Source organism: Amyelois transitella, chromosome W (genome assembly GCF_032362555.1).
Source record: "Amyelois transitella isolate CPQ chromosome W, ilAmyTran1.1, whole genome shotgun sequence".
In the NCBI taxonomy this organism is placed as follows: domain Eukaryota; kingdom Metazoa; phylum Arthropoda; class Insecta; order Lepidoptera; family Pyralidae; genus Amyelois; species Amyelois transitella.
This window is the reverse complement of record NC_083536.1, coordinates 6633366-6658929: the sequence shown is the minus strand read 5'-3', so window position 1 is coordinate 6658929 and position 25564 is coordinate 6633366. Positions and strand designations below refer to the sequence as shown.

At 37.6% G+C, this 25564-nt stretch overlaps 1 protein-coding gene and 1 pseudogene across 1 annotated transcript; one reads left to right on the top strand and one right to left on the bottom strand.

The window, feature by feature from the left end:
- Nucleotides 1–19155: 19155 nt before the first annotated feature.
- On the top strand, nt 19156–20835 carry LOC132904272 (uncharacterized). Its single transcript, XM_060954202.1, has 2 exons — nt 19156–19548; nt 19688–20835. The coding sequence occupies exons 1-2, from the start codon at nt 19338–19340 to the stop codon at nt 20437–20439; spliced, it is 963 nt and encodes a 320-aa protein (XP_060810185.1). The 5' UTR covers nt 19156–19337; the 3' UTR covers nt 20440–20835.
- Nucleotides 20836–21335: 500 nt separating this feature from the next.
- Nucleotides 21336–23061, bottom strand: LOC132904116 (uncharacterized; annotated as a pseudogene).
- Nucleotides 23062–25564: the final 2503 nt, after the last annotated feature.

The window sequence follows — 25564 nt, the reverse complement described above, 5'->3', positions numbered from 1 at the left end:
TAACAGGAGATTTACCCACGTAACGCGTTAAGGCGCTGGCATCTCCGGTATCAATGTGGTGAACAGCAAACTGAGTGGGTCCTCCCCCTGGAGTGAAAATGTCCTCATTGACATTCAGAAGGTTGGACAGCTGCTGTCGTTCGTCCTTACCTAAGTGGAATCCTTCATCCTCGTGAAGACCCACAGACGAGCAATGCAAAGGTTCGTATGACCTTACACCATTAGGTTCAAAGACGATGGGCTGAGAGACCCTATCGTGGTTCATAAACCATATACCGCGAGAAAAATCTAATACCATGCCAGCGTCCTGAATAAAATTCATTCCCAACAAACTTTCAGTAGCATTGGGCAACATTATAAACATAACATCTAAAGAGACATCGCGCACCCTAACCCTAACTTGCGTACGTTCAACAATTTGCGCAACTGCCCGCCCGTCCGCGTATTTAAGCTCAGTAAATACATTTTCAAACTTATGGCTATACTTAACTGAATGAGCTCTAAGACTAACACTGCCTATACAATGTTTAGCACCTGTGTCTATAAGCACTTTACCACGTTCACCATAAATTTCTATTTCTAACAAAGGTCGCACTCGCGAATCTATATTAACACTATTTGCAGAAACAGATTGAAAAGAAGTTGATACGGACGGAACCGGTTCTGTCTTTTTACAAGTCGAGCAGTTGGATCGGATCACGCCAGGCGCACCGCACCCGAAACACGTGATAGTTGAGACGCGTGGTTCTCCATCAGTGCCAAGTTTCTGTTTGGCTAACTTTTCACAGGCATATTTCAGATGACCATACTTTTTACAGTAATTACAGTGTGGCCGAGCTTTATTCTTATAAGATACTGTCGACTGCGAAGCCGTCGGAGAAATGGGTACAGTAGTAGGCTTTGCCGTCGAACATAACGGTTTAAGATCGCTGGTCGATGTTCGGCTTTCATCCAAAATATCTTCAACACGACGGGCCATAGTAATAAGCTCAGCGAAGGTAGAAAATTCCAAACGCGAAACCTTTTCACGAATACGTCGATGTAGCAAACCGTACGTCATATCTAATTGCACGGTCATCGACAGGGAATGAAGGGGTAACTGTGACATTAATGCCCTGATGTGACATATGAAAAGGTCTGTAGCTTCGTTACTACGCTGTTCCCTTTCAAATATTTTCCTATAAACTTTGTGTGGGGGCAACCTTGGTCCAAACGTTTGTTTGAGTGCTTCGATGGCGGCAGACCAGGTTGGGGTATGATCCTTCACACCCTGCCACCATGTCGCAGCCAACCCGGTGAGTAACATAGGCAAGCCACGCAAGGCGTTTTCGTCGCTTACTCCAACACAATCTTTATAGACCTCTATGGCGTCTACAAAAGATTCCACGTTGCTAGACTTCTCGCCGTCGAATCGTGCTGTGCATTTTGCGAAATTACCATGTAAGGAACTACTTACAATTGGTGGGCCATTTACCCTTTCCATTAAAAATCTCAGCTGCTCGGTTGTTATCATGATCGGAGCAAGCGGAGGCAATGGAACAGCCTCTGGCGCAGGTGCAGGTTGTTGTACAGCCTCCGGAGTGGGCGGCGGCGACGCCACCAGATTAGCTTGGGCCGCGCCCGCCGACGAACTCTCTGCGCGAGATCTCGTAAGCACCATGGTAACACGATGAAGCAATACGTGTATGTCGAAATAAGAGTTCACGAAAGTCCAGACGCACTATCACAACGTTTACCAGTCTTTATAAATAATGTCCAACACACACAATACAACTATTGTATAAAAAGTCTTAAAAAGTCAGGCCGCGTAAAAAAAAGTCGTAACTATTATAGTACCTACACATGTATCGCGAGACAAAACAGTAACACTGTCGCGATAACGGTTTTTTTTTTTTTTCGGGTACACTAAAACTTTTTGGTAAGTTTTTGTTCACTGCAGGTAGGTAAAGTCTCAACACAAAAGAGTATTTAGGTACGTTAACTGTTCACGTACCCAAACAACGGTTCTTTTTTTTTATGGTACACGAAACTATTTTTGGTAACTTTTTGTATTATTAAAACGGTATTTAGGTACGTAAACTGTCCACTATCGTGGGAACAAACAGACACGCTGTCACGATAGGTACACAAAACAGTTGAGATACAAAACCTAAATAAATTATGCTGTTCGCGGAATATAACAGACACTTCTGTCGCGAAACTATGTCCAGCTTTTGAGTCTTCGTGACTACGTGACAAACGGCGTTTTTCCGTCGTAGAACACAACAACACACGCGAATAACTAAAAGAGCACACGGCCCACACGTTGGAGCGCCAATATAGCGGGGCGAGATTGAGAAGTAAAAGCCAACTACGGGATAACAACTTTACTTCGGTAACTTATAAAAAGAAATAACAAAACTCGCTCGCTAATAAGAGGTGCACACCGCACCGGTCCGCGCGTTGTTTAAAGACTGACTTGTTCAATGAGGCGCACGGGCGGTCCTCGACGCGGGCGCTGGGAACGGCGTGGTATGGACGAGGGGGGCGCAGGGTGACGCGATGTCTCCCCGGAAGGGCCTACAATGTTGCCCGCTATACACTTTACAAAGGAAAAGGGTCACAACTGGACTGCAAAAATTATCGTGGTATAAGCCTGCTTAGCGTCGTCGGCAAATTGTATGCTAAGGTATTGATTAATAGAGTCAGGAATGAAACTGATGACAAAATATGGGATGCTCAAGCGGGATTTCGAAAGGGAATGGGATGTACTGATCAGGTCTTTTCTTTGCGGTGCATAGCCGAAAAGTTTTTGGCCAAGAGTCAAAAAGTCTATTGCACATTCGTGGATTTGGAAAAGGCCTATGACAGAGTTGAGAGGAATGAATTGTGGTCAGCACTTTCTATGCATGGGGTGAGCAGTCTCTTGATACGAGCACTGAAATCCTTATATGAGGATTCGAGTGCTTGTGTCAGGATAAACGGAGCGCACACTGAGTGGTTTAAGATTGAGAAAGGTGTTAGGCAGGGATGTGTTGCGTCACCGTGGCTGTTCAACCTATTTATGGATAGTTGTTTGACAGATTTGAAAGAGTCTGAAAGTGGATTAAGGATGAATGAATTACTCGTCAAATGTCTGCTCTATGCCGATGATCAGGTTATACTGGCGTCATCAGCGGAGGAGTTACAGGAGATGGTAAACTGTATGCATGAAGCTTTAAAAGAGAAAGGAATGAAAGTGAACGTAAGTAAAACTAAAACACTGGTTTTTGAAATGGAGAAAGAAATGACAGCATGTAATATTTTGATTGGAGGAGAAAAAGTTGAGCAAGTGAAAGAGTTTGTATATCTAGGATCAAAGTTTACATCAGATGGCAAGTGTGATAGTGATATTGAAAGGAGAGTGGACGCGGGGAACATGGTGAATGGAGCTTTGCATGCCTTTATGAGCAGTCAGAAACTATCCAAAAAGGCTCGACTGGCTGTGCATAGGGGCGTGTTGGTCCCGACATTAATGTATGGGAGTGAAAGTTGGGTATGGCAAAAGAAGCACGAAAGCAGAATAAATGCAGTGGAAATGAGAGCGTTAAGGAGTATGTTGGGTGTGAAATTGAGTGACCGGATAAGGAACAGCGTGATAAGGGAATGTTGTGATGTGAAAGAAGATGTAGTTACAGGAATAGAAAAGGGTATGTTGAGATGGTTCGGTCATGTGGAGAGGATGAATGAAAACAGGTTGACTAAGCAGATATACAAGGAGAGTGTGGAGGGAAAGGTCGGGGTGGAAAGACCTAGACGAACATATCTTGATCAAATTAAGGACGTCCTGGTGAAGGGTCAGGTCAAAAGTGCCCGAAACCGCCGAGCTTGCATGAAGAGAGTTATGAATGTGGATGAAGCAAAGGAAGTATGCAGGGATCGTGGCAAGTGGAAAGAGGTAGTCTCTGCCTACCCCTCCAGGAAAGAGGCGTGAGTTTATGTATGTATGTATGTATGTATCCTAATACACGACTTTCGACTTAAGCCTAAAACGAGAGTCTGAAGCATCACAGGGCATCTGGCCACGCACTATGCATTACATTACGTCACTTCACTCACAAAGCACTATAACACGCGTGAAAAATCTATAAAAATAACAAGGATATGTTTTTTTTTCATTAACACGTGCGTTAACTTCATCTGTGAACTTCGAGATAATATCCTGTGTGCCCTTACTTTGTTGAAAACCATATTGGTTTTTATATATAACATCATTATTGATGTAGTATTTGTGTATTTGTTGACAAATATACTTTTCAACAATTTTATCAATGCTTGAAAGAAGCGTAATTTACCGATGAAGAAAGAAGCGTAATGACACTTTCATAGATTTAGCAGAAAATATGACAAATGATAATAACAAATCTAATTCTGACATTAAAAATAATTATAAATCTAAAAATAATATAATATTCAATAATATTTCTATATTTTTAAGACCAACAACCCCTAAAGACATACCCAAGTCAAACCCCAAAAATAAACAAACAATACTATAACACATATAAAAAAACATTTAAAAGACTTATAAATACAGCATAAAAAATTCATAATTATAAATATATAAGTAATTCAAAAAAATTTGCAAAGGCTATGTGGAATTCAATAAATAAAACAAGATACCAAACACCAAAGGGAAACATAGAGAAAATCAATCACAAAAATAAACTATTAACAGATCCGCACGACATAGCAAATACTTTTAATGACACTTTCATAGATTTAGCAGAAAATATGACAAATGATAATAACAAATCTAATTCTGATATTAAAAATAATTCTAAATCAAATAATAATATAATAATTCTATACTTTTAAGACCAACAATCCCTGGAGCCATCAAAAAAATTATTAACGAATTAAAAAATACAAATAGCGTGGGGTTTGATGAAATATAAAAAATAATAAAAAAAAAAAAAAAAAAATATCTTTATTCACTCCACAACAAAATTGACGTAGATACCAATAGAAATCAAAAACTTAATACTAGTTAAGTTTAAGTAACATTGAAGGAGATAAGTTCTAGGGTTTTAAGATAATACGAGTAATAATACCATATAAAATAATCAATTTAGATGTGGAGATCTGGTGCCAACACTAGGCGTCAAAAACACCTGTATAGCAGGTCACCAGGTCCCCCCCCCCACGGAATATGGCACATAGGTATTAAATCTACGAAATGGTACAATAATTACAAACAAGTTTTGCGTGATAACCCCTGCATTCAGCCCTAAGACGTTAGGTCTTGGCATCAGTAAGATCGGCATTACTACTGAATGCAGAAGCCAGACATTATACACAAGGCTACGCTATGTACATACTTATAACTATATTTGAATAATAAAAATTCTTTAACACTTAGATTCCAAGAGAAATCGTCGAAAGTAAGGAGTAGTCAAACTAAAGGATGAAGCATATTCTCTGTTTCTTCATAAGAACAATGTAGAAGCCAGTTCGTAACAATTTTTTTGCAAGAAAATTTGGTCAATGCGACAATAGAAAGTTTTGCATTGAGGTTTTTGTATAGAAAATGCCCTATAAAGCCAAAGAATCGATTGGAAAACATAGTATTATATTTTGGAAAAGAGAGTTTAAGTCTGTTGTTACGGCCCAAAATATCAGGATGATAAGTTAATGTTGAGTGAAACTTCAAAACAGTGTCTAAAATAAATAGTTGTCTCACGGTAAGTACCTGCCATTCATTATATAGGTCAGATGTTGGGTATCGAAAAGGTTTAAATGCACTTACTTTGAGGACTGCTCTCTGAGCTCTTTCGAGTGTTATAAGATTAGTGACAGCAGCTCCGCCCCAAGAGGTTATGCAGTATGTGATAATGGATTGGCATAGAGCCTTATAGGTCATTTTTAGAACTTTCATATCGGCTACAGGGCGAAGTAGTTTAAAAATATATATCAATTTTCTCACTCGAGAAGATAATAGAGAAATATGTTGTTGAAAGGTCATATTAGAGTCAATTGTAACACCTAAGTATTTAACCGTGGTCACTCTCTCCAAAGCTGGGCAACCACAAGCTAAGGACTCGCAAAGTGGGGACGAGAAGTTATGTGAAATTATCTTATGAGTGCCTGTACTCGGGAGATTAATATTTCTCGTACTATAGATCATGTATGATGACTTTGTGGTGTTAAGTGTTAGAATGTTCTCTGCAAGCCATTGATTAACTCTATTTAAGCCTAACTGTGCGGATTTAAATACTTCGGGCCAACTATCTCCAATGAAGACAAGTGCAGTGTCATCAGCAAATGACAGTACGTTACCATTCACAAGCTGAAGGTTTGTAAGGTCATTTATGTATACTAAAAAAAGGCTAGGGCCCAATATGCTGCCCTGGGGGACACCAAAATGCAGGGGACAATCAGAACTGAGATGGGGACCAATTTTGACAAGTTGTCTACGGTCGGTGAGGTAGCTACGAAGTAGATTGAGTTGAGTACCACGAACACCCAAGGCTTCTAATTTCGATAAAAGACGTGGTATCGAGAGTGTATCAAAAGCCTTGGCGAAGTCTAGGTAGACAGTGAGGCATTTTTGACCCGAGTCCAAAGCATCAGTAATAAGAGAGGTTAAAGTATCGACCGCTTGGGAAGTTGATCGGCCCGTGCGAAAGCCAAATTGATTCTCAGATAATAGATTATTTTTCTCGAGATAATGTATGAGACGTTTATTTAGAATGCGTTCTAGAATTTTTGAAAGTGCGGGTAGTATAGAGATGGGACGGTAGTTTTCCATTTGATCTTTTTTGCCTGCTTTATGTATAGGATAAACTAGTGCAGTTTTAAAAACATTGGGAAAGACACCGTGTTCTATAGAAAGATTGCATATGTGTACTATTGCAGGAGTAAGCTTACTTTTGTGTTTTTTGATAAAAGAAGAAGGAATATTATCCCATCCCATCGCAGTGTCATCTTTCAAGGAGTCAATCAATTTCATAATCTCATCTTCGTCTGTATAATTGATAACAAGGGATTTAGTCCATATTGGTAGAGTAGTTGAGGGGCTAGTAGGGAGAGGAGGAGGGATCTTTTTAGCCAAAGTTTCACCGACACCCGAGAAGTATGAATTTATTTTGTTGACTGAGTTAAGAGGAGGAGTACCTATTTCTAGAAGTTCTTCAGAGCTCGAATGAGGTTTATGTGAGTTAGTTATCGTCCTGATGGATTCCCATATCTTTTTAGGGTTTTTGCCTGCATTGATTAGTAATTGTTTTCCATGTAGGTGTTTTAGTTTTTTTAACAGAGCTGTCAAAAAGTTGCGGTATCTCTTATAGGTGGTCAAAAGTATGTTATTACTTGGGTTACGTTTTAATTTTTTATGTAATTTGTCCCTATTACGCATACAGCGCAAAAGTCCCGGTGTGATCCATGGCTTGATTATACTTTTACGTTTAGAGGGTGTTACAAGTTTGGAATTTTTGTTTATGCAATTGGTTAATGAGTTAACTAGGGAGGTGGCAGCAAATTCAGTGTCGTTGGAAGTAAGAACAGGGGTGAGGTCAAGGTTTTCAATGTCACGGGAGAGGGAAGCATAATCAGTCACTAGTTTAGTAACAGGTCTGGTGATAGGTTTGTGATTAGTAGATAGGGCCAACATAATAGGAGCGTGGTCTGTAATGAATGTGTCAAGAACCATAGCTGTAGAAGGCCTTATGGATTTCACAATGAGGTGGTCTAGACAGGTTAGAGTTGGGACGCGAGTAGGAAAATTATGAGCCGGCAGAAGTTCATGATATGCAAGTAGTTCAAGGTAGTTCGGGCAACGCTCATCAAGATGTTCTTCTATGATATCAATGTTAATATCTCCGACTAAAACAATATTTTGAAAATTTGAGTGTTTCGAGATTAGTGAGTTAAGAGAGTCGAGAAAATTGGATATACTCTTGTAAGATGGTGATCGATAGATTGCAATAATTAAGGTAAGATTGCTAATTTTTATAAGAATACAATTTGCATCTGAGAAGGATGGGGTTTCGACTAAGATATTACTCAAAGTTTGTTTCACATAGACAACAACTCCCTCATTTTGATTATTATTGTTGGTGCTATTATAAGAAAGGTATCCATTTAAATGAGGAATATGAGGATTAACTGCTAGCCAGCATTCAGTAAGAACAATGAAGTCCAAATCGAAACCAATTCTAGCCAATAGCACTTCCAGCTGGGGAAGATTAGCAGATACGCTGCGTATATTTTGGGACAAAATAGTCAGTTTATGATTATATTTAGAGAGAATGGTAGATACCGATTCGGGTTTACAATTAAAGGACTCTGAATTTTTGACAGAATCAATATTATTAAGTACTTGTATTACAGAATCGAATTTTGAAAGATATAAGTCAATAGGGGTAAGACTGTGGTAATGTGTAAGAATGGAACAAAACAGGGGAGTTGGCACATTACAAATTTTATTTTAGTGGGCAGATAAGTAAGTAGAGAATTGACAAACTGGAATAACTTATAGGTAGGGATAAAAATAATGTAGTTAAAGAAATTGCTCAATGCAGGAATATAGACCAAAAAGAGACTTATAAGTAAGTGAAGGTAGTTTAGTAACAGATCAGTAATAACACCAAAAAACTGTAGTAAAATCTTCAAATAAGGTAGAACATTGACCGCTGGATCCGAAGATAGTCATGTAGGAAGTTGTATCTTATCTAGGTCGGACTCACACTCAATGCGATATATCGGTCCATTTTCCCTTTGACGGAGATAAACCTTTCCATAGCTCGTCCAACAATATGAGAATCTATTGGCAGCCGCGTAATTTCTAGCTAGGTAGTAAAGTTTTTTCGTTTTGGGAGTCAAAAATTCAGAGACATAAACTGGAGATTGAGGGCCTCCAATACCTAAGGAGCTTGAGTTAAACTTAGTCGTGCCTTTGTTGAAAGTTCTAGCAGCCTTTACTACGTTGTTCTTAATAATGACACTATTAAATTCCACGACTAGGGGCTTACGAACACCCGGTTTAGCACCCGACCTATAAACATCCCTAATGTCAGATGTTTGGATGGGAACAGAGAGGGCAGAGCCGGCATTTTTTATCATTTCAACAAGATGATCTTTTGTTTCCTTGTCTGATTGGGGAACATTCCTCAACTCGATAGAAGAGACTTTAAGGTTACGTTCTAGGGTTTCCACTTTGGCTTCTAGAGTTTGAATATACTCGCGATCCCTCCTCCTTTCGGCTTCAAGAGAGATAATTTTTTGGGACATGTCTTCAAATCTATTTGACATGAATTCCATCGAGCAACGTATGTCTAAGTTTTGTTCTTTAATCTCTTTAAGACTATCAAGCATAGCCCTGTGCTTAGCATCTTGGTCACTTTTCCAGGTGGCGAACATGTCCATTAGAAGCTCCTTAAGTTCACCTGAGTCGCCTCTGGGCCGTTTAAGACCACGCACTGTAATATTGTCACTTCTCAGGGCTGTATTGGGCGATGAGCCAGTAAGGGAATCATCAACAGCAGAGACATCTGGTAGAGATCCCGTATAAGGGGTTTTAGGGGGAGTACGCTTCATCATATTAAACTAAAAGCTATAGTACCCTATACCGTGCACTGTATACCAAAAGCTTTTAAAAAACTTCTATTTCAAGCACTTACCCTGTGCAGGGCAAAAAATTAAAGCCTCACTCAACCAAACCTTCACAATCAATACTTATTGTACCTACATTTAGGGATGTGGCGGTAACAGTATACTAGGCAAACATAATTCACAAGCCAGCAGAATACACAAACACAAATTACCAATTCATGAAAGAACTAAAATTATATACTGCCAATATCTGAGTAAAGTCACAGGCGACCATATAGTTAAGTTGTTGTCACAGGGATTCTTGTCTATAACAAAAATTTATCAAATATACCACCGAATCCGCAAATGAGCACTAGGAAAACATAAGATATTTACAGATGTTCATGCAACACAACACAAGCAATGTAGATTAATAGATCTAAAACATACTTAAATCACTGTTATTGTAAATGGAGATACTAGTAATATTTAAAGTTCATAATGAGAAGAGTGGACTGGAATGGAACTGAGGACAACGCCGGGTGTGTAAGTAGTCTTTCACCCGTCACGGACGTTTGGACGGAGTGATGCGATCCGATGTGTACTAGGCGTTCATAACTCAAACGATGGTCTTCAATTCGCACTGCGATGCACCACTACGCAGGTAGGACAGACGCAGCCGATGTGTAGCTTGTAATTTCACTCGCACTTACTGCTAACGGAATAGTTGCGTCGCTGTCAGCCGGCGGCGGGACCGTAAGGCAGAGTTGCTCAGGCGCACACCTAATGGGTGCGACAAGGATGAAGATATATTGCGCTGCACCCTCCGCACTGCTGCAGTATGACGAACCTGCGCGGTGATGTGTGTGTGTGTGTATCGGTATTACTCACTATCTTCCTTTGAGTCGGGTTCCTGCGTGTGCTAAATCGCGTTCACTCACGAATGTAGCAGGATGTGGCGTGGAGAGAGGGACAGTCTGTCGAATCCCATAAACTTTATGTTCTCCGAATACTCAAAGCGAATTTATTGAGATGAAATTGACACTTTTTTAGAAAAATACGGCAAAATATTTGAGGCACGTCTGCTCATAAGCGAGGTCCGAGGGGAAGAGGCAATATGTACTGACATTGTCAAATTTTGTAGTAACGAATTAGCCGCTCCTATTAGTTTCATTATCAATCTGTGCTTTTCGACAGGAGTGTTTCCTGATAAATTAAAAACAACCGTAATAAAACCTTTACATAAAAAAGGTAGTAAAGAAAATTGAGACAATTACCCAATACAATTGCCCGATTACATTGATACCAATATTTGCAAAAAAATTTGAGCGTGTTATTTTTAATAACTTATATAGTTTTCTTGAAAAGTTCAATATTATTTGTAAAAAACAACATGGGTTTCAAAAAAACAAATCTACACATAACGCTATAGATGATTTACTGTCCACGATTACAGATTGCATCAATAACAGACAACCTGTAACCACATTGTTTATGGACATGACAAAAGCTTTTGACCATGTTTGTCATAATGTTTTGTTGAGTAAGTTATATGCATATGGAATAAGAGGACAAGCGCTACATCTTATAAAGTCATATTTAAAAGATCGCAAACAACTTACTCATATAACTGACATAGACAGTAATAGTATAGAATTATTAGCAAAATCTGAAGTAAGAACAGTAAAGAAGGGTGTCCCTCAGGGTAGCATTTTGGGACCATTACTTTTTCTGTTATATATTAATGATCTGCCCAAGAATGTTCCCTATAAAACAGTTTTATTTACAGATGATTCTTCTATAATTGTAACGAATAGAAATGAATTTAATTATCAAATAGACTGTAATAATGCTTTAAATAAAACAATCAATTGGTTACAATCAAATAATTTGGTAGTTAACATAGAAAAAATAAAATGTATGCATTTCCACGTACAGCATAAGAGGCCGCAAGACATTATAATCAAAAATGAAAATAAAATAAATTATGTGAATGAGACTAAATTTTTGGGAGTCACTCTTGACTGTCACCTACGGTGGAAACCACATATTGATTATTCAGTAACCAAATTAAGTAAATATATTTATCTGCTTAAAAGAATAACAAAAACAGTCTCGCAAAAAACAGCTGTTTGTGCGTATCATGCGTATGTTGCCTCAAATCTAAGATATGGTATATTATACTGGGGTAATACTGCAGGTACACATATACAGCCACTGTTTAGAACACAGAAAAAATGTATTCGTGCCATATTCGGTGGATCTCAAACTGAAAGTTGTGTTCCTTATTTTTAAAAATTACGTATATTGACACTATTTTCATTATACATTTTAGAAGCTTGCTTATAGGTCAAAAGTAATATTAAAAATTTTAGACAAAAAGTAAATACAAGACCACGAGCTACCCGCAACAAAGTACAAATACTTCCACAGAGTGATTCAAACCTTGTGTCACATAGTCGAACGATATATGTGTTGGGGCCAAAACTATATAATAATCTACCCGACAGTATAAAAGCTCAAAATATAAAACAATTCAAGGCAAGATTACAAAAAAAATTAATTGAAAAATGTTATTATTCATAAGAGGAATTTTTAAATGATAAAATTATGTAATAAATGTAGCAATGATATTTTATTTTTATGACATTTGGATGTATTTCATTGACTATATCATATTTATTTGACATTTGATGAATTTTACTTATTATTTTTTCCAATTTAACATACATACATAAAATCACGCCTCTTTCCCGGAGGGGTAGGCAGTGACTACCTCTTTCCACTTGCCACGATCCCTGCATACTTCCTTTGCTTCATCCACATTCATAACTCTCTTCATGCAAGCTCGGCGGTTTCGGGCACTTTTGACCTGACCCTTTACCAGGACGTCCTTAATTTGATCAAGATATGTTCGTCTAGGTCTTCCCACCCCGACTTTTCCCTCCACACTCTCCATGTATATCTGCTTAGTCAACCTGTTTACATCCATCCTCTCCACATGACCGAACCATCTCAACATACCCTTTTCTACATCTTCTTTCACGTCACAACATTCCCTTATCACGCTGTTCCTTATCCGGTCACTCAATAGGCTATTACACTCTTTTTTGAAAACTATTTTAAATCAATCCTGAGACTGTGTTATACCTATAGAATTTTTATTAAAATTTTTTGAAGCCGAAAAGTGCTCTAAAACGATTTATTATTTATGATTTTGTATTTTCGCGCGAAAACGCCATCCGCCATGCTGTTTTGACTCGTGACGTCATACTTTTAGTAAACAATACGGCTCTACGTAAGACTAAAGTAAAAAGATTTTTGTAATAATGAATTACAATACATATTGTTGGTGTCTTGTTCCTGAATGCAAGAATACAAGTATAAAAACACCAGAAAAATTGTGGATTCCACTGCCAAGTGATATTAAAATGAGAAACACTTGGTTGAAATTAGCAAGAAGAGATCCAAAGGCATTGTCCACAAAATCAAGTTTTTTTCGGCGGTAGAAGTCAAAATAATCAGACGTGTTTAATTTTGCTCTGATTTAAATTTAATTTTTTAATAATATAGTAGTTCCTTAATGAAGTAAATTTACCTCTAATTTATTGGCCAGCTAGCACTAATTTATTCCTCTCACAGTTTTTACACTAATCTCCTATTACTACATAATGGATCAACTTGCACAATTGAAATCACAAATGGATGATATGTCCAAAATGTTTGCAACGAGGATGTCCTTGTTTGAAGAAAAGAATGCTGGAAGCAGTAGCCCTCAAGACACCAAACATCTATCAAGTGAGTTCCAGAATTTCAAAACATTTATTTGGAAAGCTGTATCTGGTCTCCGGTCACAGATGGAGCTGGTTATACAGACATTAGACTGCTTTGAGATGAGGTCCAGAGCTAACCTCTTATTGCTTCATGGTGTGCCTGAAGACAAGAAAGAGAACCTCCTGGATAGGGCACTCAATGTTTGTCACACCAAATTGTAGCTGCCGGACTTGTCTAACCAGTCACTATCAGTTGTGCGCTTGGGCAAGAACATTCATCCCGACAAACCCAGGCCCATACTGCTACGCTTTAGTAGCAGCCGGAATAAAGTATGGGCTGCCAAAAAATCGCTCAAAGGAAGTGGTCTCACTGTGTCTGAGTTCCTTACAACTGCACGTCATGCTGTATTTATTGAGGCACGAAAAATCTTGGGCATCAAAGGCTGCTGGACAAGCGATGGCCGGATTGTGGTGGTATGTGGGAATGGCTCCAAACGCAAAATTACTAGGATGGAAGAGTTGCAGGCTGTACTAGCAGAGCTTCCTGTCGCAACTGAGCCTGCCAGCGCTTCTTCATGTCACCTTCAAGCTCCTAAGACGAACATGAGTTCTGTTAAGGAGAGCATCAGCGGGTCTACAAGTGTGCCTAACAACAAGCAATCGCGAAGTACCAGGGCTGCTAGTAAGACCAGTAAATAGCTACACAATACTTCCTTGCTTTCCTTTTCTTTCACTAAATACTTTATTTTCTTCTTTGTGTGTGGGTATTTATTTGCCATCAATAATTTCGTTACGTAACATTTGAGTTCGTTACTGGTCGCACGGTATTTTTATATTTATTTTATTCAAAATTAAGAGTGCTGACTATGAACGATTAAATTTGTGTTGTGACATTAATCTTGTGGCGTTTTGACGTCTGTCTCTGTCACAAATGACAGTAAATATTATTGTGAAACGTGTGATGCGTTCCGTTTCAACAAATCATTATTGTGGTTTCAAATTTATTTATTTTTTATTTTTATTTTTTATTTTTATCTGATTTTTTTTGTCTCCGTTTAATTTAGTCTGGTAGCTGCCGGCCAGTAATTGAGGAATTAGCTTAAATACTAGTTTTAATTTTATTCGTATTTTAATTGTATTACTATTTATTTATTTGCTTGATGTCTGATGTGCTAAGATTTAACTTTAGTGATGAATATTTCTCTCTTTCCTCTGCCGATGTGTCACAATTTCACAATACTTCGTGTGAAGATCCTGACGAGGTCTGTCTAAACGATAATTTGAAAATAGAGTTTTCTTCGTTTCACAAAAATTTCAATGTGGCTCACATCAATGCCCAAAGTATTCCAGCACATTTTAATGAGCTTTTAACTACATTTGCATCTACGCAAATTCATGCCATTTTAATCTCCGAAAGCCTCCTTAAACCCTCATTGCCATCCACGCTATATCCTCTGCCTGGCTATCGACTTTTCAGAAATGACCGCTCATATACCGTCGCGCGGAATGGCAAGACTAGGATAGTTGGCGGTGGTGGCGTGGCTATCTATTTACGTGAAGACATTCCTGCACAAGTCCTTTCTCAATCCATCCCAGAAGCAAATGCTCCTGAGCACTTATTTTTAAACGTTAATCTCCATCACACTCAAATTCTGCTTGGCGTCTACTATAGCCCATCTCTTCATATTAATTATTTTAACTCATTAGACTGTCTTCTGTCAAGGTTTCGTCCTCAATTTGATAATATTATTTTAATGGGAGACTTTAACACTTGCCTTATTAAAAATGATTCGAGATCTAAAACTCTTTGTTCTCTTCTTCATTCTTTTGACCTACATGTGTTGCCCCTCAATCCCACCCACTTCCCGCACAACGGTCCACCATCTTTACTTGACCTCATTATAACATCCTCACCAAATTTGTGTCCTTTACATGGCCAATATAATGCTCCCTGCTTTTCAGCGCATGATCTTATTTTCGCGTCTTTTAAACTGCGCTCACCCAAATTCAGACACAAACTTATTTTGCGTCGTAATTTCAGAGACTTAAATTGGGAAGTTTTTGAGGATGACTTGATGAAGGTTGATTGGGACGTACTTCTTTCTGCGCCTGATGTAGATGCCAAGGTAGCTGCTTTCACCTCCACTATCCTTTCCCTATATGACAAGCATGCCCCATTGCAACAGGTGCGGGTTAAGCACTTCCCGGCTCCCTGGTTAACTCTGGCCATCAAAGCGCTAATGGCTAGGAGGGACAAGGCCAAATTGAAGTTACGTAGAAACCCCTGTCAGACTAATCGCGAAAGTTATCGTGTTGCGGAATCTTTGTAACAAGCAGTGTAGAGAAGCAAGACGAAAGTATATCTACGATAGCATCGACTCATGTCCACCTAACAATTTGTGGAAGTTCTTGCGTAGCATTGGGGTAGGCGAGCTAGCGTCTCCTTCAATTATAAATGTTGACATAAATCAACTCAATAATCATTTTTGCTCACCTCCCATAAATCTCACACCTAATATTAAGCGGGCAACTCTTACTCAACTTGCTGCAAGACCTACTCCTGACTGCCCTTTTTTTGACCTTGACCCTATTACTGCCGATGAGGTGATCAAATTTGTTGGCAAACTTAGGTCCAACGCGATGGGTTATGACGGAATAACTTTAAACATGGTCAAGCCAATTGTATCGATAATCGCACCCCATCTTGCTTCAATTATAAATTTTTCTTTGAGTTCTGGAGTATATCCGTCTGCATGGAAATTAGCACACATTATTCCTCTTCCCAAAATATCTAACCCAACCTTACTGTCCCATTTCCGTCCTATCTCTATACTACCACTGTTATCTAAAATCCTAGAACACCATGTTCAGCGGCAATTCTCTAGTCACTTGATAAGGCATAGTTTGCTGAGTCCTTTTCAATCGGGTTTTAGAGCAGGCCATAGTACAACCACAGCTCTCCTAAAAATTACAGAGGACTTGCGTTTAAACATTGATAATAAGAGCCTCACAGCCCTAGTTCTCCTAGACTTTTCTAATGCTTTCAACTCAGTCGATTTTGATATCCTGCTGGCTGTTCTGGGTTCTTTAAAAGTTTCTTCATCTTGTCTTCTGTGGTTTCGCTCCTACCTTCAGGGTCGCCATCAGAAAGTTTACGCCAACCAGATTAGTTCTGACTGGTGTGGGCTCGCTGCTGGTGTTCCACAAGGAGGAGTTCTTTCTTCATACTTTTTTCTATTTTTATAGATGGAATAACGGCCCTTTTATCCTCCTCTTTTCATCTTTACGCTGATGATCTCCAAATTTATGCAGCTGCCCCACTTGATGAATTCCACAATGCTGTCGGCGTTATCAACGCAGATCTTATTTCAATTGCGAATTGGGCTCGGAATTTTGGACTTACGATAAACGCGAACAAATCTCAGGCAATTATTATCGGTAGCCCTCATTTTATTAGTAGATTAAATTTATCCTTGGTACCCAACATTTCACTCAATGGTGAAATTATCCCTTTTACTAATAAAGTTAAAAATTTGGGTATCATATTTGATCAGACTTTATCGTGGGCCCCTCAAATCAATGACGTAAGTCGAAAGATTTTCTACTCGCTACACGTCTTGAAACGACTTCAAAACTTCTTGCCTCTTAAAACTAAAATTATGTTGGCTAGCTCACTCTTGTTACCTCATCTTGATTACGCTGATATAGTCTATTTGGATCCGTCTGAAGAACTTCTCAATAAACTCGACCGTTTACAAAATGTTTGTATACGATATATTTTCTGTCTCCGAAAATACGATCATATTTCGAAATTTCGTGATCAACTTAACTGGTTGCCTATCAGAGCTCGCCGAAATCTCCATATTCTTTCTCTGCTCTTTAATGTTCTTTTCAATCGATCTTTCCCCTCGTATCTTCACGAAAAATTCTCTTTTCGCGAACCGGACAATCGTCTAAGATCCTACAATAAACTTCTTCTATGTGTTCCTTTACACTCTTCCCATTCCTACTCTAAATCTTTCTCCGTAAAGGCTGCAAAGCTTTGGAATTCTCTCCCCTTGGACACTAAAAAAGCACAGACCCTCAACATATTTAAAAATAATGTATTTAAGTTCCTGTCCAGTTGAGCACCTGGATCGAACGTCAAGCAATTTATCTTAGTTTATGTATGTTTATTTATTATAAGTTTATACATATATATTAAGTGGATAGGTTATGTCTATATATGTATTTCTGTTAGTATATTATTATATTGTTGCTAAAAACACAGTGACTTGCCGCTCTTTACTGAATTATTTAGTTCCTTTATTGTTTTGCCGGTTGACTGGAAGAGATCCCTTTATGGGATAAGTCCGCCATTGCTAGTGATTTGTTTATTTTATAACTTTGTACTATTTTCTTATTACTGTGTAAATTTCTATGCAATAAAGATACATACATACATACATAAAATCACGCCTCTTTCCCGGAGGGGTAGGCAGAGACTACCTCTTTCCACTTGCCACGATCTCTGCATACTTCTTTCGCTTCGTCCACATTCATAACTCTCTTCATACAAGCTCGGCGGTTTCGGGTACTTTTGACCTGACCCTTTACCAGGACGTCCTTAATTTGATCAAGATACGTTCGTCTAGGTCTTCCCACTCCGACCTTTCCCTCCACACTCTCCTTGTATATCTGCTTAGTCAACCTGCTTTCATTCATCCTCTCCACATGACCGAACCATCTTAACATACCCTTTTCTATTCCTGTAACTACATCTTCTTTCACATCACAACATTCCCTTATCACGCTGTTCCTTATCCTGTCACTCAATTTCACACCCATCATACTCCTTAACGCTCTCATTTCCACTGCATTTATTCTGCTTTCATGCTTCTTTTGCCATACCCAACTTTCACTCCCATACATTAATGTCGGGACCAACATGCCCCTGTGCACAGCCAGTCGAGCCTTTTTGGATAGTTTCTGACTGCTCATAAAGGCATGCAAAGCTCCATTCACCATGTTCCCCGCGTTCACTCTCCTTTCAATATCACTATCATACTTGCCATCTGATGTAAACTTTGATCCTAGATATACAAACTCTTTCACTTGCTCCACTTTTTCTCCTCCAATCAAAATATTACATGCTGTCATTTCTTTCTCCATTTCAAAAACCAGTGTTTTAGTTTTACTTACGTTCACTTTCATTCCTTTCTCTTTTAAAGCTTCATGCATACAGTTTACCATCTCCTGTAACTCCTCCGCTGATGACGCCAGTATAACCTGATCGTCGGCATAGAGCAGACATTTGACGAGTAACTCATTCATCCTTAATCCACTTTTAGACTCTTTCAAATCTGTCAAACAGCTATCCATAAATAGGTTGAACAGCCACGGTGACGCAACACATCCTTGCCTAACGCCTTTCTCAATCTTAAACCACTCAGTGTGCGCTCCGTTTATCCTGACACAAGCACTCGAATCCTCATATAAGGATTTCAGTGCTCGTATTAAGAGACTGCTCACCCCATGCATAGAAAGTGCTGACCACAATTCATTCCTCTCAACTCTGTCATAGGCCTTTTCCAGATCTACGAATGTGCAATAGACTTTTTGACTCTTGGCCAAAAACTTTTCGGCTATGCACCGCAAGGAAAAGACCTGATCAGTACATCCCATTCCCTTTCGAAATCCCGCTTGAGCATCCCATATTTTGTCATCAGTTTCATTCCTGACTCTATTAATCAATACCTTAGCATACAATTTGCCGACGACGCTAAGCAGGCTTATACCACGATAATTTTTGCAGTCCAATAAAGATATTACAAACAAACAAACAAACAATCAAGATTGTATTTCTGTGAAGACCACTTTGATGTAAGTTAGCATTCATTGTAAATAGTAAAGTAACCACAAGTCATGTTAATATAACACCAACAACCTTTGAGTACTTTTATGTTATGTTATGAACCTATGATGCGAGTTGATTTCATAATATATACTTATTTCATGTTTTAGCTCGAAAACGATATGAAGAATTATACAGAATATAAGATAATGGGTTCTGTTAAACAAATTCGGATGAAACCAAACTGCATACCATCTAGATTTGATTGCCAAGCGGACAGAAAGCACAAGTCCACTCCAAGTGAACCTCGACAACCCTTTATTAAAAGGCAAAGAATGTCTACAATAATGGAAATTGAAGAAAATACTATATCTATACCATCTTGTAGTCAAGGTAATTTTTTTATTATTGTATAAGCAGATTAAATAAATTATCAATATTATCATTAGGAACCTACACTAACCTAACACCTAACACCTAAGCGAGTGCAGATCTTTAGTCACTATTTATTATATTCTACTTATATTTTCAGATACACCTGAAATCATAAAGTATATTGATAAAGCAGTTCAAGTAGTACAAGCCGTGGAACACAAAGCAATTCAAGCCTGTCGGATGATACACTACAGAAGTAAAAATGTGCAGACTGCTATAAAAAATAAAGACAGCATGACATCACCGTTAAAGTCAACTGTGTGTACTGCAACATCACCCTTTAAGGTATCCCAAGTAGGCAGCACAAGCAAGGTGAATATATCTATTCTATCAGCCACTAAAAGGAAACTGAATTTTGAAGGCAAATATGAGAGTGATGACTCATACACGCCATCAATAACAGGTATGACAACAGATTGTGATTCCTCTCCATACAAAATATCTAAGACGACTTCTGATACTAGCTCTCAAGAGGAATTTAAAAAAGTTGAGAAACTAAATTTACTGAGTACTTTGTCAAAGATAAAAAGTAAGCTTCGATTATATATTGGTTTGCCAAAAGAACTCCATTTTCTGTTAGAGTTGATAGAAAAACATGCCAATATTTCTGAACAAAATATTTTATTATGTTTGATGAGAATAAAATTAAACAGGACATTTTCACAACTTGCTGATGATTTTGATATATCGGTGACTCATGCTAGCAATGTATTTTTCAAAACGTTGCCAGAAATTGTGAAAGTACTTTTACCCTTTATTAAACAGTTTTCTACTGATACAATTAAGATGAATCTACCTATTGCTTTTAGACATAAATATAATAAAGTTACATGTATTATAGACTGTTAATACGGAAATAGAAATACAAAAACCAAAAAAGGCCATGCACCAAGCACTGACCTGGTCAGAATACAAAAAGACGAATACTATAAAATATCTAATATCATGTACACCGGATGGTCTTGTGAATTTTATTTCTACTGGATATGCAGGAAGGATTAGTGATGTGAACTTGGTTGAAGACAGCAAATTTTTAGATACATTGCCACCTAATGCTTGCATTTTAGCTGACAGAGGGTTCAAACACCTTGAACTTTTTTTAGCTCAAAAAGGACATATGTACTTTGCTAAGGCCTCCGAGTGTATCGGCAAATTCTAAATTATCAAAAGCTGAAGCCCGGCAAACAAAAGAAATAGCCAGTCTTCGAATTCATGTCGAGAGGGTCATTAGAAGATTGCGAGAGTTTGGCATGTTAAAAATGCATTCTGTAATAAATTTAAATCTCATTTCTATGTTGGATTTTTGCATAATAACAGCTTGTGCTTTAATTAATTTACAAGATGCCCTTATCAAATAACTGATGACATGCCTAACCTAGGCTTTTATAGAAAGTATTATAAATATTGCAATGAAAAATATTTTTAACTAATAAGTACTTATAATTCTTAATTTAATAAGTATATGTTATTTTTATATAATTTGTAACATAACACCACTCAAGTTTATGATTGAGTATTAAATATTGAGTAGTTTTATTATTACCATAGTGCACTGTATCATTATAATTTTTATGTAGTTGTGAAACAAAATTCAACTGTTTCATAAAAAAAATAATATCTGATAGGCCAAAATGTATCTACCTATGCTACACCAGATTTCTGGTATTAATTGAGCTTTTAATGGGACTTTCAATTTAATAATACACAATCATTTTCATTACAAAGTAGATGTATTTATGATTCTGTCAAACTTCAACACTTTTGCGCAAAATTGGAAAAATGTTATTTTTCCAAAAATAAACAATACTATCTAATAATTGGACTACATAGTCATGGTCATATTCAACGGGAATTATAGTCACCTGATTATTATTTGTAAAGTCACTGTGAGCAACACAAAAATAGCTAAGGTCCCCTTTGGTACAATACATCTGCATTTGCATTTGGGCAAAATATTGTTTTGATATGGTACCATTCTTATCAATATAGTTAAGTGCAGTTTTTTCACTTGATGGACACTTAATTTCAAAGGTAGTCTTCTTATTAATGCCATCTGGCGAGCCAGCAACCATTGGAAACTCCTCTGAAATATATAGACCACATTTTTCTATTTTCATTTTTAATTCTTTTTCCACCGCTTTCCTCACTTGATCCTCCAGTTTTATGCCTCTTAACATTGCACTAGTTTCTGGAACTTTTGCACCAAAAATCATAGACACCAGGGAACCATCTACCGTTTTACATCAGCTAACTTGGTAGCATTTTGAAGCTGTTATTCTACCATATCTTAATTCATGCCATAAACTACTTTTATTTTGATCCTTTGTTTCACGTTCTACATATGATATAGTTCTTTCATTGAAAAAAGGAGAAATTTTAGTTAAAAACACATTACAGTTCTCATTGTTGTATCTAATTATTAAATTATGCAGTGATAGAGTAGACTTGTTCTCAAAATCAGGTTCATGTTTTAAAAACTGACAGTTTTCTATTTTTCTCTTTTTGCATTGCAAAATAAATTCATTCAGTAGACTGCTGTCTGGAACTATCTCCTTAGGTTTTCTTTTGCTGATATGTTTTGCATGCAAAATTTTTATTGAAGAGCCAACTTTGGCCAAATTTGATTTCCGCCAATAACATTCAACAGACGTACACGATGGGTCTTCGGTTCGGCGGTGTAACCACATTAAAAATGCAACAGCGTGCTTGCAACCACCATGTGATGAGGCGCAATCGTGGCACTGGACACTAGTCACAATCTCTTCCTCTTCATTTAAAACAAGAGTCACTGCGTAGGGCTTGGAACGCACTTTGTGTTCCGGGCATACCGTACACTTAACTAAGCATATGTTTTGATCCCTCTTGAGCTGCACATAACCTATTGCGTCGTCCCCGTATGATTCCCTTCCGGACCTGATAACAAAAAATAGGTTATGTTGGATTGGTTGTGTAATAATTTACCTATTATAATTGTGTATTGTAAGAGAATGTTTAATACAATAAATACTTACATCGCTGTTTTAACATATCTTAACTCAGCAGAACAGAAATCGGGATTGGACGCAAAAAATTTCGCCACCATCAACGTATTAATCCTCGGTAGATTTATATTGTCTGCTTTCACAAAACCGTCTTCCATGATTCTATTAAATTATTAAAGAGTAAAAACCCAAAAACGTGATAGAAATTTTAAAATTTCAAAATAAACAGAGCCTGACATCATCAATATGTTTTCGATTCGATATTTGTTTACTAAAAGTATGACGTCACGTCAGTACCCAACATGGCGGATAGCGTTTTCGACTTTTGAAGAACAGATTAAAAAAGAGGATTTTTTAAATTGAATTATAAAATCCATATTGCACTTTTATGAATAATGATCGATGTTTTTCTTTTATTTTTTACAAAATCTATAAGATACGTGCATTTTTATATTTTTTTTTACATGGTGTAAAATAGCCTATTTCACACCCAACATACTCCTTAACGCTCTCATTTCCACTGCATTTATTCTGCTTTCGTGCTTCTTTTGCCATACCCAACTTTCACTCCCATACATTAATGTCGGGACCAACACGCCCCTATGCACAGCCAGTCGAGCCTTTTTGGATAGTTTCTGACTGCTCATAAAGGCATGCAAAGCTCCATTCACCATGTTCCCCGCGTTCACTCTCCTTTCAATATCACTATCACACTTGCCATCTGATGTAAACTTTGATCCTAGATATACAAACTCTTTCATTTGCTCAACTTTTTCTCTTCCAATCAAAATATTACATGCTGTCATTTCTTTCTCCATTTCAAAACCAGTGTTTTAGTTTTACTTACGTTCATTTTCATTCCTTTCTCCTTTAAAGCTTCATGCATACAGTTTACCATCTCCTGTAACTCCTCCGCTGATGACGCCAGTATAACCTGATCGTCGGCATAAAGCAGACATTTGACGAGTAACTCATTCATCCTTAATCCACTTTCAGACTCTTTCAAATCTGTCAAACAACTATCCATAAATAGGTTGAACAGCCAGGGTGACGCAACACATCCTTGCCTAACGCCTTTCTCAATCTTAAACCACTCAGTATGCGCTCCGTTTATCCTGACACAAGCACTCGAATCCTCATATAAGGATTTAAGTGCTCGTATTAAGAGACTGCTCACCCCATGCATAGAAAGTGCTGACCACAATTCATTCCTCTCAACTCTGTCAGAGGCCTTTTCCAAATCCACAAATGTGCAATAGACTTTTTGACACTTGGCGAAAAACTTTTCGGCTATGCGCCGCAAAGAAAAGACCTGATCAGTACATCCCATACGAAATCCCGCTTGAGCATCCCATATTATGTCATCAGTTTCATTCCTGACTATTCCTGACTATTAATCATACAATTTGCCGACGACGCTAAGCAGGCTTATACCACGATAATTTTTGCAGTCCAATCAATCAATCAATCAATTTATTTGTCAAACATAGGTACAAAGTTACAGTTGTTGAATAATAATACGAGTACAGTTCACTATGTCTTGCTGTTTAAAGCATACAAATATTAAAGGTATTATAATTATAAAAAAATAACAAATCAAATTTAATCCATACATAATAATTCAATGTCAAGGAAAATATAATAAAAAAAAATATAAAATTGTCAATGTGAATTCATAAAATAATTAAATAAATCTATAGCTTATCATCAATAAAAAAATCGTTCAAAGAATAATAACATTTATCTATTAACAGTTCAGCAAGTCGTTTTTTAAACATTTTAAAATTTAAATCTTTTAGGTCATTAGGTAGTTTATTGTAAATTTTTGTAGCCATACCTAGAATACTTTTCCTGACTAGAGCAAGTCTATAGTTTTGTGTGCATAAAGTATGCCTATACTGTGGTCTCACGGGATTTCTTGTCACTTCCGACAACTTTACAAACAATTCCGAATTCATTTTTACAAATAAAGCTATTTCAAAAATGTACAAAGCAGGGAATGTTAGTATTTTAAGCTTTTTAAAATTAGGTTAGCAACTGTCTCTTCTATTCAGGCCGCACATTGACCGTATACATCGTTTCTATGCTTTGAAAATGCTTTCTTTTTCGGTGAATAATAATACCGTATCTGAGCACTGACGCAACAAGACCATGGTAGGCTGTAAGCGTCGCATCCGTTTTTGCAGTTTTCTGTAGTTGACGAAGAGCAAATGCCGATTTACTTAATTTTTTACATAATTCATTTGCATGTGCTTTCCACGTAAGTTGGTCATCTATAATAAGTCCAAGAAACTTAGTCTCTTTGACAGTGTCCAAATTTGTATTCCCATTCTTTATAGTCATTTTATGGGATGTATGTACAGATTTAAAGTGCATTATGCTAGTTTTCTTTAGATTAATAATTAATTGATTCATGTCAAGCCATTTTACTATGTCATTTACTGCGTCATTTATATTTTTTTCGTGGTCAACTATGTCATTACTTTTAACACATATTGTACTGTCATCTGCAAAGAGTACCATTGCTTGTTTTGTAACATTAGGCAAATCATTAGTATATAGTATAGTATAAACAGCAATGGTCCCAATACACTTCCTTGGGGAACTCCACACACCACATTTTTTGTGTCAGAGTCACTATACATAGTTCACATTCAAGTCACCCTTAGTTCTATTTATCAACTTTAAACAATTTTAATTATGACACAGAGCTATGTTGTTACGTATAGCGCCCTCTTGCGCCGCCAAACTAAACTAGTTCAGTTGTGACCCTTTTCCTTTGTAAAGTGGCACGATAACAGCCTTACACCAATCTTTTGGTACTCGGCCGCTTCTCCAACACAAATTGAAAAGGCAGTACAACTGTCTAGCTACGACGCCTCTTGCTGCTTTTAGCATCTCGACCAACACTCTATCATACCCAGCAGCCTTACCCGCTTTCATACTCTTAAGTGCTTCCACAATTTCAAACATTTCAATTTCGCCTTCCATCT

Excerpts from the sequence above, each read along its gene's own strand:
- LOC132904272 (XM_060954202.1), top strand. The coding sequence starts at position 19,338 with ATGAAGAATTATACAGAATATAAGATAATGGGTTCTGTTAAACAAATT. Across the intron at positions 19,549-19,687 it reads TATACCATCTTGTAGTCAAG|ATACACCTGAAATCATAAAG; the intron begins GTAATTTTTTTA and ends TTATATTTTCAG.